Source organism: Ambystoma mexicanum, chromosome 4q (genome assembly GCF_040938575.1).
Source record: "Ambystoma mexicanum isolate Mex_15411 chromosome 4q, UKY_AmexF1_1, whole genome shotgun sequence".
In the NCBI taxonomy this organism is placed as follows: domain Eukaryota; kingdom Metazoa; phylum Chordata; class Amphibia; order Caudata; family Ambystomatidae; genus Ambystoma; species Ambystoma mexicanum.
In genome coordinates, this window is record NC_090928.1 from 636,262,130 (window position 1) to 636,279,828 (window position 17,699).

A 17,699-nucleotide genomic window follows, 5' to 3' on the forward strand; every position below is an offset into this window, starting at 1 on the left:
ACCATAGACATTATAAAACATTACTTGGTCATTTACATGAATCAAAAGGCCAATACATGAATACTCACTGTAATCCCCCACAGTAGGATAGTTAACAAACAGGTAGACAATATATTTAGTGTAGTGCCTATAGGAAGTAAAGGGATTAACTATTCTAAACAATGTCCCAAAGAGCAACGAAAATTTAGTATACACTTAAACTTATAACAGTGGTCTCAAATGGCAAGAAATGAGTGCATACAAATAACAGACACAGTGTCTAATTAGAAGTATGGCCTTGCAGGTAAAAATGGCAATAATGCGGCCGGAATTATGTTACTGCTGCATTACATCAACCCAGCACTATACATTTGGTGGTATGGTGGAGGCAAATCCCCCGCAAAACCAAAGAGGTGATGGCTGGAAGGTTTAGAATGAATCTTTTTTTTTAATATAATATTTTTTATTGTTTTATAGGTACAAACAAAACAAAACAGCGACTAATTAACACTTAGTCAATACATTAAACACACATGTATACACTTCTTCACAAAGCTTGAATTCTTTCTCCTTTCCTTTTATTCTGTAGATCTGTTATGCTCGATGACTTTTAGGATCGTCTCGATCGCATGCATGAGTTCTATTCTGGCAGTTCATCAGATTCTAGGCTCCTTTTTACATGCCTTCAGGTGTCTTCCCATCTTTGCCATATCTTGGCTGCTTACTCTGGACCTCCTCTTGTGGTATACACTCTCGTTTCCATCGTCACACACATGTCCACATCCGTTACCCATTTCTCGTATTATGGGGGTGAGGCCGAGCCCCATAATTGGGCTAGGTTTCTCTTTGCAAGTCCAGTGGATGTTGCCAACATGAGTTTTTCGTATCGAGATAGCTCTATCTCTGCATCTATCCCTAGTATCAGGAGTTTGGGGTCCATCGGTATCCCGCGGCCAACTACTATTGATAGCCTGTCGCAGCATTTTTGCCAGTAGTCTTGTATTTGTGGACATTCCCACAGGATATGGAAGAAGGTCCCTCTCGTTCGATGGCATCGTAGACAGTTGGGATCAGTCGCCCTTCCCCATTGAAGCAAAGCCTCTCTGCGATAATATATTCTGTGCAAGATTTTTAGTTGGATCAACCTGATTCTGGCAGAGATTGCTGTCTCCTTGGGGTACATGAGGGCAGTAATCCAGTCCTCTGATTGAATTGGGCCCACGTCTCTCTCCCATTTCTCTTTAAGTTCTGTGAGTTCCATTGTAGTGAATGAGTTGATTGCATTGTACATTGTAGAGGTTATTTTATGATCAATTTGCTCCATCACTGTGTTCCTCTCGATCGGGGTACACTCTGGTACATTAGGGAGGTCTATCTCACTTGTGATAAGGGCGTGTCTCATTTGCCTGTAGTGGAAGTATTCTGAGGCAGGGAGATTGAATTCGACTCTTAGGGCTTGGAATGATTTTATTTCTCCTTCCATTACCATGTCTTCTAGTCTTTTGATTCCAGCTTCACCCCAGGCCGTCCACTTGGGGATTCCTCTGAGTTCTGGAAGATGCTTATTATGCCACAGGGGCTGTTTCAGTGTGACCTTCCCTTCCCATCCCAGGTGCTTGTGTGCGTCCGTCCAGATCTGTATTCTCTGAGCGGCCATTGTGGATGTGTTCTGCCGTGTTCTTTTTTTGATAGAGGTTTTCTATCGGGGTGATCCCTTGCTCCGCCTGAGTATCTGCTCTGTTGTGCGGTAGCCTTGTGTCGTTGTGTAGGATGTCATTCACTAATGGCATCTGGGCTGCCCAATAATAAGTTTGTAGGTGCGGGAGTCCAATTCCTCCTTCCCATACTGAGTGCTGTAGGGTTTTCAGTGCGATACGAGGATGCCCTCCTCCCCACAACAGTTTCCTAAGCCTCTCATCTATTTTGCGAAATTCTATTTTCGGTATGTATATCGGTGCGTTCTGCAGGATGTATACGAAACGGGGGAGGGCGAGCATCTTGAATAGGGCAGCTCTTCCCAGTAGTGTGAGCGGGAGAGTCATCCAGTGCCTCACATCATTCACAAATCTGTCTCTTATTGGGTGTAGGTTTTTTTCTGTATATTGTGTTAGATCTGTCGTGATCTGTATCTCGAGGTATCGGAACTGCTCTTTTTCAGTTTTGTACAGACAGTTATTTAGAGTTGTCGGATCAAGTCCCTTGATCGGGAATAGCAGGGATTTATCATTGTTTACCCTTAGCCCACTAAAGATCCCATAGGTGTTTAGTATATTTGTGATGATGGGGCAAGAGAGAGCTGGGTCACTCAGGTAGATTAGAAGATCGTCGGCGTATAGGGAAACCTTGTCTTCCCAGTCCTGTGCCCACTGGAACCCTTTCCATTCCTGGGATTCTCTGAGCATTATCGCTAGTGGTTCAATTGCCAGTGCGAATAACATCGCCGATAGGGGGCATCCCTGTCTGGTACCTTTCCCAAGTTTTATGCTTCGCGAGGACCACCCATTTACTCTGATTTCTGCTGTTGGGGCTTTGTATAGGAGTTTAACCCAGTTTGTGAATTGAGCTCCGAAACCCATTTTAGCCATTATGATCCACAGGGCCTCCCAGTGGACGGAATCAAAGGCTCTCTCAAAGTCGATAGTGAGGAGCGCCATTCTGTCTTGTAGGGCCGGTGATCTTTCGATGACTGTTTGAAGTCTATGAATATTCATTCGTGTGGACCTCTGTGGCATGAAGCCGCATTGGTCCGGATGGACCAAGCATGTTATCACTGTCTGTAGCCTGTTGGCTAGTATTTTTGCCAGTACTTTGGCTTCAGTGTTTATGAGTGAGATTGGTCGGTAGGAGCTACATGCATCCGGAGGTTTGCCTTCTTTATGTATCACCACTATACTGGCCTTTCTTAAATCCGCCGGGAGGATACCCTTTTCTTTGCATGCAAGAACATTTTAAGCATGTGTGGTGCCACTTCTGCGGTGGCAATTTTCTTCCATATTTCCACTGGGAAGCCATTGGGTCCCGGGGTTTTCCCATTTTGGAGCTGGGAGATGGCAGTTGTCAGTTCTTCCTCTGTTATTTCAGCTTCGAGTGCCAACCTCTGTGTTTCATTTAGGTCCCGAATGGTCAGCGTATCCAGTATGCTGGGATCCGTAGGGGTCATCGGCGGGGCATATAGGTTTTCATAATAGGTTGCAAAGGCTTCCGCAATATCTGGGTCCGTTGTGGCCCATTCGGTGTTTGTGGTGTTTATCCGGCGTACTTGTAGGTGGCCCTCTTCTCTCCTTTCCAGCCATGCAAGCATCTTGCTGGCCTTATCTCCCGTTTCGTATATTTTGGCGCGTATTGTTCTGTGTGCATGTTTCGCGCATGTCAGCGCCACATTATGTAGCTTCTTTTGCGCCACTTGTAAGGTTGTGTTGTCTCTCACCGCTCCCGTGCTTATGAAATTTGCCTCAGCCCATTTCACCTCTGCTTCTGCAGCTTCCACTTCGTGCTGGTGCGCTTTTTTGTGTGCTGCTGTCCAGCTTAGGATTTCACCTCTCAGGGTTGCCTTGTATGCTTCCAATACTATCCCCGCGTCCTCCACTGAGTCTTGGTTCAGTTCAAAGTATGCTGCCGTTGCTTCCTGAATTTTTTCTGTTAGTTCCGGGAATCCCAGGTAGTATGCATTCATTCGCCACCTCGGTGGCGGCTGAGGTCTCTCTGTCTCAAGCAGCATTGTGAGTGGGGAGTGATCTGAGATCCCTCTGGGTTGTAATGTCGCCTCTATTACTTTGTGTATGCTTTTGCCGGGGAGGAAAAAGTAGTCCAATCTGGACATTGACGCATGTGCGCCCGAATGGAAATAGAATTGCCTCTCCTCTGGGTGAAGGTCTCTCCATGCATCCCTCAGGCCCAGTGCCGACGTGAAGGTAGCAAGCTTGGTTGGTAGTGCCGGGTTTCTACCCCTTGTATGCGTGCGGTCCTCACTGATGTTCATCTCCTCATTGAAGTCTCCGCCCATTGACAAAGTATCCGTTGGGCTATTTACTATTATTGGTGTAATCTCCTCAATTAAAGCTGCCATGAGTGTCGGGGGTGAATAGACTGCCAGTATAGCTATGGTTTGGTTCCATAGTGTACCTTGTATGAAAACAAATTTACCTCCAGGGTCTTGGATTACTTTAGATATGTCGATCGGGGTCCTTTTGTTTATCAGTATTAGCACTCCCCTCGAGCCCATGGAGAACCCTGCGTGAATTGCTGTCCTATACATGGTTCTCTTGAAGAATCGGCAGTTTGTGCCCGCCAGATGTGTTTCAGTGTGCATTACTATATCCGGGTCTTGCCGCTTTATGTATTGCATTACTAGTCTTCGTTTTATGCTGTTTCCCAGGCCGTTCACATTCCATGTCATGAAGGCTAACTTTTTTGTATTATTTCTTGATGTGGCCATTACTCCTTGGATTTGGCGTTATTTGCAAATGTCCTTCCCTTGCGATCTTCATACATGCTGTGATTGCTGCAGCCTTGCTGAGCCATGTGATTAGCGAATACCTGTGTAACTCCCAACGCCCTCTACCCATACTCCACCCCCAACTGAAGCATCCGTTGCCCATTGAAACAAAACAATTAACCAATCAAACTAATCGTAAGTGCGTAGTTCTCTTTGGTATTGGAAATACCTCGGTGTGCACTTGCTGCTGTGGGTGGGGGTGTGTCGTGCTGGTCTGTGGGCCGCCAGAATTCATTTTCCGGTTGCAATATGTGTCAAACAAAGTTCGTTTAATTTCATGTCGTTTCTGTTTTCATATTTCATCTGCCTTCACAGTCATTCATCTTCTCTCTGTGGTATCGCATCCATTTCTTGATGGGATGGCCTTTCTGGTGGTTCGTTTAGCCGTGACCTGTTTCTTCTCCAATCTTGACGTTTGCGTGGATTCCAGTCTCCTTTCAGATTTCTCTCTGCCCAGGTCCATGCCTCTTTAGGGTCAGTGAAGTGTATTGTCGTGCCATTGTGGTATATCTTCAGCTGTGCTGGGAACAGGAGACCATATTTCACGTTCAGTGTTTGAAGGCGCTTTTTGAGGGGGGTCAAAGGATTGCCTCATTTTCTGCACTTCCCTAGTGAAGTCTGGGAAGAAGCCGATCTTGGAGCCATTATATGTTATGTCACCCTTTGCCCTGGCCATTTTCAGCACTGCATCTCGGTCCCTGTAGTTAAGGATCTTCGCTACTACTGTTCGCGGTTGTCCACCAGGTAGCTGCCTGCCCGTCGGAACTCGATGTGCCCTTTCTATTGAGAACAGTTTCGACAAAGTCTTGGGTTCAAATAGTTCGGCAATCCATTGTTCTAGGAAGAGTTCCATGCTCTCCCCCTCAGCCTTTTTGGGCAGGCCAAGTATGCGGAAGTTCCGCCTTGACCTGCCTTCCCCCTCTTCCACCCTGCTCTCTAGTACCTTTATGCGTTCCAGTGCTCTATTCATTTGCTGACCCATGCCTCTCAGTTCGTCTTCTGCAACCGATATACGGGTCTCTGCCTATCCAGTGCGGGATGAGAGCTTTTGATGATCGTGGCGTAATAGGGAGACTTCTGTGGTAACGCCGTCCATTTTGACCTCCATAGAGGTACATGAGTTGGAGATGGCGTTCATCACATCCCTTAGGGACAGGTTTTCTTCAGGATTTTGTGCATCCTCAGATCTGCCCGCTTCCGTTGGTGGAGGCATGGTGGTGGTTGTGAATTGCTCCATCGTGCTCTGATTGGTCCCTTTTTTCGTTGTCGTCCTATCTTTGCCCATTGCAGTTGTCGGATGTTGGCTTGCTCTTGCTGGTGCAGGCTTTAGTGATCCGAGTCAGCTTGCGGGAGTAATCTGCACAGTGGCGCTCGTGTTTGTTGGAGAGTTAGTGACCAAAGTGTGCTGCACACCTGTGGGGCTCTTTGTTATCTATATGGGGACTCTCCTTATTGTGTTCTGTTATACTTGTGTGCCGCCGGCTGCTGGGCTGGCTCGTGGGTTCCCCCCCCTCTAGTTATAGGGGTTGTCGCAGTTCAAGTTCCGCTTGGAGCCGGAGCCCGGGGGAGTCCTGTTCAGCTGGATTGGATGGGGGAGTTTCCCCCCTAAGTTTCCCTTCTAGGGCTTGTATGATCTTGTATGTCCTTCCCTGCCCTCTTAGCCCTTGTTGGGGCCCTTATCCCTGCGTTGCTTCTTGCTGTGCTGGCAGCGAGTAGTGGGGTTTGCTTTCCTGTAGTTTTTACCCTTTAACTCAGGATCTACCTTCTGCACCCCTTCCTGTCCCAGTTCTTGTATGGCCAGTGTTGTAGTTTGTGTGGGGGAGGGGGGTGGTTCCATTTCCCCTTCGCGGAATGTGGTTCCCTTGGTGCCGTGCCCTGCCCTTATCATCCAACCGCCCCCACTCCTTACCGGCTTGATTATGCAGGATGTCAGCGGGCGCTCAACGTTGTACGGAGCGCCCGCAAGCCGCGGTTTGGAGCGTGAGGCTGTGTTCCGGGTGCCGTCGCTCTCTCTAGTCACCAGTCACCGAGCAGGGGTTCAGGTTGAAGCTGCTCGCCTCCACCGCAGGGCCGCCGAGCCCCGGATCGGGCTCCCTTGTCCGTTGTCTCGTCCGCCCCGTCTGCTTCTGTTTACGAGGGACACTCGTTTCGGGCGTCCGTCGGTCGCTTCAGGAGTGGCGATGCAGGATGCCTCTGACTTCTCCAGGTCTCCCAGCTCTCCAGCGCTGTTCTTCTCCGAGGGTGCTAGTCCGTTGCGACTGCTCCTCTGACTTGGCACGTAGCGACCAACTTGGGTTCACTTCAGTGCTGGTCGCAAAATTCATTCCCCACGGATTTCTCGAAATCTGTACAGCGGAATGCTTCCCAGTTTCAGCCGATTGTAGCGACGAATGTCTGCTCCTGTTTGCTGTGGCTGTTCGCCTCCGTTTCAACAGCTTTCTTCTGGATTATGGAGGATTCTGCTGGCGGCCCGGGAGCTCACCCGGATCACGACTTGATGCTGAGCCCGCTGGCCACGCCCCCCTAGAATGAATCTTAACCACTGGCATTGCTCTGGGCAACCCTCCAGACCATTGTTCTTCGCCTGCCAAGCCATTACAGAAGGGGAAAGACCATATGCAAATCAGGCTTGGTCCCACCCGCAAAGGGGTAGTCCAGCCTGAACTGCTAGGTCACATCCCTTCTGCACAAGACCACAAGCATCCCCAGACATGTTTCAGCCTTGTTGGGTATCATCAGTGAGGAGTAGCTTGGGTCTCTAGGCCCAGCAGGCACGGCACCCATGTCTGGGCGAATCCCCCACCTTGCCAAACAAAATCAGCGGAATTGGTGGTAAAATGGAGATTAACACTGCACTACCACAAAATAAATCTGCGGGACCCAGTGGCAGTAACAGTAATCGAGTTTGGAAGTCATTTGGCAGATTTACCGCGTATGACCACCAAACTCGTAATGTGGCCTACAGTAATTATTACATTTCAATAAGCAGGAGCGCAGCACAGTGATTCCTTACATTCAATTCTGTAATAAACCCCAAGTACATGCTGGTGAGAAACAACAGGGACCCTCATGGGCTCCCATGAAAAAAATGGGTAAAGTCAGTACGTACCCTTGTCAGTCAGTTTAGCATTGTTCAAAAGCTTGTAGCAAGCTCCCCATATGAAGAAACGGGACAAAGTCAATAGCCACAGTTACAGGGTAACGCCAGGTAAGTACTTGCTCTAGCCCCCAGGTGCATTCAAAGTAGCAACCAACCCCATCGTACATAAGAGAATAACCCCTTGAAGAGCTTCAGTTTCAGGTTCGGTAACCAGCCCAGCCGTCCATAGAAGGAAGATGCAGAGCAAGGTTCGAACCAATGCAAGTTAATGGCACACCATGGTAAAAGAGGACCTGCAGCACTATGCTACTCCAGGACCCAGGGGAGCCGGGTCAGTGGCCTATTGCATCTACTACAGGGGCCTGTGCTTGACCTCATGGCCACAGGTTCGAATCCTGGCAAGTCCATTCAGCCCTTCATTCTTCCGAGGTCAATACATTCAGTACCATTAAGTTGGCTAACAATTAACATCTGTTATTAGCACCAAGATGCCCCTTTGGGGGTGAGCGTGTGCTTTACAAATACTCCTTTTATGTTTGTTTTTACCACTGAAGAGGATTCTAAATGATATAGCAGGACCCGGGGACAAAGGCTCATGGTTCCAGTCACTCAGGATTTGGCTCAAAAGAGTTGCGGGAACCGAGTATGTACTGTCCTTCTATTACAGGTCTGGCGAGAGGATCCACTACTAAGGTCCTTGAACTGTGGAGCAGCGACAACCCAGACAGACTAAAAGAACAGTAGATGCACCAGGACAACTACCCGCCAGCCAGAAGTAGAAGTCGCGATGAAGACAAGCACAAGGGACCATAGGAACCCAACCAAGCATTCCCTGTGGTTGCCACACCGTCTACAACCTTTGCATTCATCCTCAGACTATAGTGGCCACTCCTGGGTTCCGTATCCACAGAATCAGGATCTGCAGCTAGGCGCTCGTCATTCCCCTTGGTAGCCGCTTCTGCATTAAGGTGGCCTCCATACTTTGGTCCCGCAGACACGCTGATCTCGTTTTTCTGATGGCAGCTACTGGAATATGTGGTAACCATTAGGGTTAGTCCACATTTGCCTTATTCCATTTTTGTCAGCAGTTGATTCTGGAATTCACAGCTGCCACCCAGCCCACATATCTTCCTTCTGTTCTGCCTGACACCGCAGTGACTCTTGATTCCCGTTGCCTGCCTGTTATCAGAACCTCATTCGGCAGACCATGTTTGACAATGAAGAGTCCATAGTCCAGGTACCTGTATGAGAGAGTTTGTGCGTGCGCCCGTCTATACCATAGTAGGGAAACTTTCCTAACACCTGAAAAAGCCTGTCAGACTGGAAGCTCACTCCGCTCTCCTTTTAGTGGTGCCGTACGACAGAACCACGTCCTTGGTAGGTGCTGTGGTATTTGGTGGTCTCCAAGACCTGGGAGGGGACTACGAACTAACTGATTACCTAGGGCACATTCTTAACGGCCTGTGTCCTGTTTGCACACCCTCAATATTTCAACGATCATACTCCATTCATTCTAGGTCTCTCCACCAAGCTGCCATCCCCTTCGCCTTGGTCTCCTCCTCCTGGGTCAATCTAGCCAGTGGATACGGCCCTTGAATAGGCTACATTTATCGGTTCTGGAGAGATGCTGTCCTGTCCCAACACAGTATGTCCAGCACTAGAAAAGACTGGTCTTGTTGCAACTATGCGAGAGGTATGCATGATTTTGATGGGAGTGCAGTCTCAAATCTGAGTGGCTGGTCTATGTTAAGACTAAATAAACGTGCTCTGCCACATTCCATGTTCACCTAAAAAAAATTGCTGACTGGCATCATTTCAATGGCAACTGCCCATTCACAAAGGTAATGCAATTGCCATTACCTCTACATTAAATGTCCCCCTACTTGTTGCATCGAAAAGTAGGTTTACACCATGCAAATGACAAACTATCAGGCCAAAAAAGGACGCTAATTTGCTCGTCTTATTACATCAACCGGACGGCCCTTGGTATCTGAAGCCATAAAAGAGAACAAACGTTCTGCTGTGCCTTCTACCATAGGCAACCATTTTAGAAGTGCTAGGAAGGAACATGCGGATCAAATAAAGCTGCACATTTCTGCGATTTATAACGGCATCTTGGAGGGAAAGGTAAACTTCCATTTTACGTGTTACTGCACATCAATGATTCTTAGCCATTGGAGCAATATCCAACAATGGCCACCATGACCTAGTTAATCCCAAAAATAAATGAAAAAAATGAAAACCAACTGACACAAAACCACCACCAAATGAAAGCGATATGCAACAAAATACAATGAAACAAGTAAAACAAATGGAAATATGTTACTTACAATGGCACAAACAGTGAGCTACCAGCCACTAATTCAGCTCATTGTGCGCTTTGCATTACTGCTGTCTCTTGGATGATGGTCTCGTGACTTACCTCAATCTGTTTCACAGTCAAGTCTAAGAAAGTATTTTCATTGCGGACACTAATTAAGCTCTTGGGGCCTTTGCAGCCCATGCTGGTGCCGAGACCACCATTCAATTTCACCACCACCAGTTTGTCCAAGACGGAAGCAATGCTGTCGGGCAGGCCACGGGCTTTAATCTTCTCATAGGGCTGGATCTGAAAAGAAAGGAGAAGGAACCATCTTGTAAAAGAAATTCAGATGCTTATAATGTTAGTGTACTTACGTGTGTGACAATGACCCCCCAAACACAACATCTAGAATGTCCTGGAAACCACACCACCTTAGTCAACACAATAGGTGTACATGAACCATCAACAACAAAGCACTACGAGAAATGGCGCTAGAGCCAGTTTTTGAAGTTCAAGAAAGACTAAACTAAAATTCTACATGGGCAAAGGTCATGCTTTTCTTTACTGAAACAATACAACTTTTTATGTTCTCTGCAAACCTCAAAAACTGCTCTATTCAGTAATTAAATACATTGTTTAGTTTTGTTAAGCTGTCACCAGTGCTGTACAAACGACTGAGAAAAGGGCAACAACATTAGAAGGCAATGTGAAAGGTTTGTAGAATAAGACATAGTGCCCTTGCGACAAATGTAGAGTAGTCCAATAGCTGGGGGAGCGCACAGAGAAGATATGCTCATTGTAAATGTAGCGTGCCACCACAGTGATTTCATTTGTGGATTTTCAAAGGAGGCGTACGTCTAAATGGGAGGCTTTTTCAACCTGCCTCTCAACCCTGCACATGCATCAGGTCCAATTTATAAATGGGTTCCTTCTGAAGCAATCTTTTTCCGAATGTGGTACCTCTTTCTTCGCACATCCTGTACATAAGACTGGCATGTGTCCCTTCCCTCGCAGCAGAGCCATCTTACGTTTGTATTTATTTGGTTGATATGTTTAGCACTTCAACCAGAAACGCATTACATAGTGGGTGCCTTAGCAGATTTACTGAACATATGTAATTTGTGATAGGCCAGGTGTTGAGTGGTACGGTGTGGAGGCATGAAAAGAATTCAAATGACAACAAAACATAATGCATAAATGCACTATACATTAAGCCAGCAGTTCCCCAATTACATATATAGCTCCCAGTCCTCTGCACAAAGCTCCTTGAAAAAGTGCCACAGACAGTAATCTGGTACTACCCAACTGCATCCACCAACATTACAGCAAAGCTATCTGGCTTGTTCTACCTGTTCCCAACAAGCTAAACCAGCAACCCATTTTTGCAGATCTACCAGAGCGCCTCGACACCATAAATCCCACTAACATAACAGAGGGTGGAAAACACAGCTTAACTTGCACCAGATCTAGGATTTGATTGTGTGTTTTATCATGGTGTTTTATTTTTTTCTGAAATAGCCTGTGATTGTTCTTTTCTCTTTCTGTGCCTCTCTGAACTGCACAAGCCTCTCTTAGTATTTATCACGGAGCACGAAAGCGATTTGAAACAGAAACGTAGTGTTTCTGCACGCTTCCGGGGGTAGGATAAACTACATTACCCAGCATCCATGTCGTTTTTAGCTTGCCCATTTAAATTCAATCTCAGCGCGATCCCAGAGATTGCGCCAGTGCAAAAGCGATTAGCCGGTCTGTGCTGGTCCGTGGCGCTGCAGGGTCACGGGGTCGCAGTGCTTAATTTGTAAAAAAGTAAGTGCCAGTGCCCCAAAAATATTGCCCCCATAATGCTAGGCGCAGCGCCGCCCGCAGTGCGGGCGCGGCACCGCCCTCAGCGTAGGCGCGCTGGCCGTGCCAGTTCAGTGCTAGATCTACCTAGATTGGCCCACCACCAGCCCATCACACTGCTGCTGCTCCATGTCACATGTTTGGCGCTGCAGCAACTGCTAGCACAGGCTAGTAGTGGGATGGATGGGGAAGGGCACACATGGGTTGAGAAAGTATAATGCTTTAAAGTTGGAAAACACTTGTTATGGTAGGTGTATTGGTTCCAGCATTCTGGCAAACCCAGAGGCAAAAGAGTGCATTTGAACACACTTCTAAGTTCTAGACCACACTTGTTAGACGTCTGGACCATACTTGCTGTCCTCGAAGTGATAACGCATTTGATAAAATTGTTGCAAACCTGTGGATGTTATCTTATTTGTCAATTTTGTAGAATGATCCCCCACCGCCCGGCCCACCCCCTTCCACCGCCCTGTTTCCCAAATGGCTCTGAGTGGAGCTGCTTTGCAATCATTGTCCTGGGGCTCAGGATAGCTCAGCAGCAATGTGCTCGATAGGAAGCAAGACGACATGAAGCAACACAGGTTCGATCCCCGACTCCTTGCTTAGAAACCTCTGGTTATTAAGCGCGTTATAAATACACAACTAAGACATGCTCCTCCTGTGACTGCGCCTCGATGCCGCTGGGCTGTGTGAGTGCTTTAAAAATGCAAATAAATAAAAAAGCATTCTGTTCAGTCACTGTTGCACTGTATTTGTCTCTACCCCTTGTGCCCCATCTGACAGTCTGTAAAAGTACACCAAGTATTGTTAATCGGTTACCTCAGGAAGAGCACCCTGCCCTCAGCCCGTTCCTCAGCCACCTCATCCAGGTGTTTTGTGTAATCAATTTACTCTCAAGCCCTTATCAGTCATCACATCTCATAAATGCATCCCCCTTCACCCTTCCTTCAAGCATGAGCATGGTGTTGTATAACTTGGAAAAAGTCATTTCTGCAAGACATTGTTTTGAAATCAACGGCCTGTGCTACTTCTGCTTTAGGGCCTCTTTCCAGCGAGCCAGAGGAGAATGCATATTCGGATATCTCCTTCCCACTGACATGTTCTTGACATACTTCTCTAAACTGCGGGGTGTAACAGACACCCACCTCTATCTGAGGATTCCTATCTGAGGATTGCATGTGCTCTAATTCAGAGCACATGCTCGGAGCGTATTGCACCCAGGTTAAGGGGCCACACCTGGTGTATAAACCACACATCAGGATAGAAAACATGCGCTGGAATTATGTAAAAAAAATGACAGCAAAAGACGGTTGAGAATTATACACGAAGACTCAACTAGTGCTTTTATTTATGACGACAGATTAGTGGGCACGTGCACCATGTTTATCCCCATCTAGTTTCCATGTGTGTATCTTTGCCTGAAATGGTATTTCAGAAGTTCGTCTTTGCATGGGCTTTTTTCGCAAAGTGCAGCCGTTCGGTTTCGGCCCAATACTTACACCGTTCTGGACCAGGTCCCCTCGCTGAAGCTTGTTAACTAATGAGGCAGATAACATTAAAAGGAAGAACTGAAACACCCAGGCAAAAATTCACAGTTCATGTTTCCCTTAGATGAATGCTATCCAGGGTCGGACTGGGGCATACAATTGTCTCAAGTCGGGCTCGGCGCCAATAAAAAAGTGGCCACAGTTGCAAACGACATTTAATTCATTTTGTGACAGACTAGTGGGACCACACTGCCGACCGTGCACCGCCCTGTCCTGGGCCTTGCCCTGCCTTGCCTCAATCACATAGGCTACCTTCCGTGGGGCCGCCGCCGCCACGGCCATGCTGAGCCTGATGATGAAAAAAATAGCTGCACAGCGCAGCGGCCCCACGGAAGGTAAGATTTTAAAAGAAAAAACGTATATTTGGGCGGCTAGGGCCCATCACTTTCAAAGTGATGGGCCACAGCCGCCACTCAAAATAAGTTATTTCTTTTAAAACCTACCTTCCGTGAGGCGGGGCCCCAGCCACCTGCCCCACAGAAGGCCAGGTTTTCAAAGAAAAAAGTTAAAATGTACTTTTGGGCACAATCCACGTGCCTGGCCGCCCGTGGCAGAGTCATCCAACTCAGTCTGCGGCAGCCGGCAGCCCCATGTTACAGAAATTGGCCTGGGCCTGGCACTGACTGCAGTCAGCAGCACACTGCACACAGGTCACAAAGACAGAAGCCCAGGCGCGGATGGGCCCCTGGTGGGGTCCTGACTCCTGGGCAGTCAGGACACCACCAGGGGACCGTGCCGCCACCCGGGCCCCGACCTGGGCCTTGCATGATCACTTGACTGTGACAGGCTCAGGCTGCACCGCACGCAACAACAAGTAACTTACCTGCTTTGCTGGCTGGGACTTGGTCTCCTGTCGGGGCCTCAGGGTGGGGCGGGCTGGGTGCGCACACTGGCACCCGCACAAATGAAAAAGCAGGCAGAGGGGGCCCCCATAAAGCAACTAGGCCACACCACGCAGGGCAGGCTCTCTCTCTCTCACAAGTCAGGACCGACGACGCCACGCCTCGACACCTTCACTTCACAGTAACTTGTGAAATGAAGGTGGCGCCGCACTGCCTCCTGTGGCAACAACAACACGTCACCATGTAATTTCACTGGCTCAGAAGAACAGCCAATGAAAACTGCACATTCTGTGTTACTATACAGAATGTTTCAAATACTGCATAGTAACAACAGAATGGTAGTTTTCATTGGCTGTTGTTTGTAACTGTTTGTTGTTCATTGCTATTGGCGGCCCCTCCCAAGCCCAGCCAGCTATGGCCTGCAACCTGCAAGCACGAGAGCGATCAAGATCAGAATGACAAATCCCAATGATTTATAATCGAAGCAAAGCGAAGCGGAAGAACAAACAAAGCAATTGCACGTGCGCTGGCCCAGCATGAGTTCCGGTGCCCAAAAGAGTGCCGGTGTTGGCCACCAGCAACCACCCCCACAAATTAAGCACTGTGGGGTCGTTTCTCTGCTGGTCAAGTATCTAGGGAAGCATTATGGGGATTATGGATGTTTTAGCTCTCATCGCCAAGGAGCGGACTGACTCAGAACTTAGGTCAGCTCACCTCTGCAACCAGATGTCTGCCATATATGCACCCGCCTTGCTCATACAACCACACGCTGACTCTGTTTTCAGCCGATACTCTCTCTAAACTGGAAACCGCATATAGATTAGGCGGAGATGTTATGACTGTTGATGATACTGCTACTGTTGCTAGCGGCTCACTAACTATAACCAACACCACCTCTAACTTGCCTGTACACAATGACACCATACAGGACAAAACTTCCTCCTCTCCTGATCGGACCACACCCCTTGCAGAAAATAATACCTTACGTAAAAGCAAATTAAAATGCTTATTATTTAACACACGCTCCCTACTGAAATATGCGCTTGAAGTTGCATCTTGTACATCCTCAAATGATATAGATATGTATGCTATTACAGAGACTTGGGATCATCCAGCCTCTGGCCCCACCCTAGCTTTGGCTCTACCCAATAGGTATCATTTTTTTTGCCAAGACAGAAAAGAAGGGATTGGAGGTGGAGTGGCCCTTATCTTTAAAGTCTCTCTATCTGTGTGGAAAGTCGATATTTGCAATATTGACAATTGTGACTTACTCCATGCGAAAATCAGAATGCATGCAGAGAACACATTAAATATTATTTTGTTTTATCGGCCGCCTCAATCCATGAAGGACTTTCGCAACCAGCTATCTGATGTGCTATTATCCTTTTTAAAACCGTTATCTAATGTCCTTGTATTGGGCGACCTGAATTACTGGTTAGGAGATAGTACTGATCCTTATGCCAAATTATTAGATCGAGCCTTAGCTAATTTAGGCTTCTCCCAATTCATCAATGTGCCTACACATGTCAAAGGACACTCTTCTGATTGGCTGTGCAGTCTTAATACTACCCCTTCCAACATAGATGTGAGTCCCTGCTCACGGTCGGATCACTTTTTATCTATTTTGAGATGACCTCAGACAAAATCGACAATAAGAAACCTGTTCTTAGCACTATATTTATTAGAAATTTAAAAAAAACGGATGCATGAATCTCTTGATCCTTGGATTAACACTCTTAATCACTTGATTAAAGATGATTCTTCTGTAGAAGATATTACTGCGGAAGTTACACTCCAAGACGCTGTTAATACTCTAGCACCTATCTCTAATAAAAAAACAGTGACTAGGGAACCTAACCCATGGTTTTCTCATGATCTTCTAGAACTTAAAAGTCTGAAAACCACGGCACTCTATAAATGGAAGAAATCCCAGTTGGAAGCCGACAAGGAAATCTATAATAGTTATGTCAGGGCTTATAAAAAAGCAGTGATTGCTGCAAAAAGAGCTTACCTTGATGATCGTATTGTCAAAGTACAGTCTACTCCCAAGGAACTCTTTAAAGCGTTCCAAGAATTGGAATCCAAAAAGAACACCATGCAGGACACCATTACCAAAGATGCTAGGTGGTGCAACCTAGTACAGGAGGCCATGGAGGCTAAACTTACCAAAATCAATAAAGGTATCGCAGAAGCTAGAGCTTCTTTATCCTGTAAGGGTCTCAAGGATACTATTACTCCCTCCAAATGTTGGAAGTAAGATTAACTCTTCTCTTTCAAACCCATTACAGAGGAGGACCTCACAGTAATAATCCAAAATCTTCAACCCTCTAATTGTAAGGGAGAGGTTTGTCCTGCCTTAACAATTAAAGCTTGCACAACCTCACTCATCCCCAGCCTCTGTAATTTTTGTCAATGCCTCTTTCAGGGATTGTGCGGTGCCCACATATATTAAACACACTTGGGTGACCCCTTTATTAAACCTGATCTCTCCCCTGATGATCCACTTAACTATCGTCCCATCTCTAAATCCCCATTTCTTCTTAAGATTCTTAATAAAGTTGCCTATATTCAACTATTGGCTCATCTGAGAAATGGTAACATCTTGAATAAGTGACAGTCTGGCTTTCGGGAAAAACATGGCACAGAGTCCGCTCTGCTGGATTTCAAATCGAGGCTCCTCAGACATATGGATCAAGGTGACCCCAGCATGCTGATGCTCCTGGGGCTATCTGCCGCCTTCGACCTGGTAGACCATACTGTATTGGTCTCCAGGCTGAGGGAGGTGGCGGGTTTCTCAGTGTCGGCGGCTGACTGGGTTACCTCTTTTACTGAAAGACTGACACTGGAGAGTGAGCAGCAATCTGGCAGATGCTAACATCAAGGAGTTGACACAAGGCGTCCCCCAGGTTTTCTTTTTAAGTTTCCCGGGCTTCCCCGGGCTGGAGGAGCCTGGGAAACTTAGAAAGAAAACCACGGCAATCAACGTGGTTGTATTTATAAATGCTGTGGTTTTCACACAAAAAGAAAATAAATACTTACCGCACCAGCCTTCACAGCCTGCATTCTCTGCTCTCCAGCACTAATGAAGCAAAAGCCACTGTAATAAACGCTAGCAGCAGGTGACTTTTGCTTCATTAGTGCCACGAGGGCAGAGATTAACACAAGCACAGGAGGCTCATCCATTTCACAAAATGGATGCCTCCTAGTGCTTGAAATTAAAGGGGTTTAAACATTATTTGTGCAAAATTTTACATAGGAACTTTCTTTCGAAAGATGTTTAATATATGTTTTTGATTATTGCCCATCTTTTAAGACAATAACATTTTTGAGCACACTTTCCCTTTAAGGGAGACTGGCAGTCTTGCGTTACGACCCATCCCATAAATGGTAGGCTGGGTCAATGGTGCAGCTGGAAATATAATCCACCAACTGTTGAGCACGTTCACTGACAGTTAGCAAAGATGCACAAGAAGTAATGATTGGTATGTAAAATGTGTACACACTTCATACTTGTACTGTGCACCTTTTGGTAAAGATTGACATTCAACAAACTCGCATAAATAATGTAACTTTTGTGGTCGTTACGAGTGCT

The 17,699-nt window shown here is 46.9% G+C and overlaps 1 protein-coding gene across 2 annotated transcripts in view; it reads right to left on the reverse strand.

The window, feature by feature from the left end:
* The window catches only part of LOC138467890 (UTP--glucose-1-phosphate uridylyltransferase), an 839,807-nt gene that overhangs the window by 373,804 nt on the left and 448,304 nt on the right, over positions 1-17,699 (reverse strand). For both annotated transcript variants that reach the window (XM_069608192.1, XM_069608191.1), the window contains one exon: positions 9,997-10,182. In XM_069608192.1, coding sequence (XP_069464293.1) covers positions 9,997-10,182 — 186 coding nt within the window. The remainder of the gene's footprint in view (positions 1-9,996; positions 10,183-17,699) is intronic.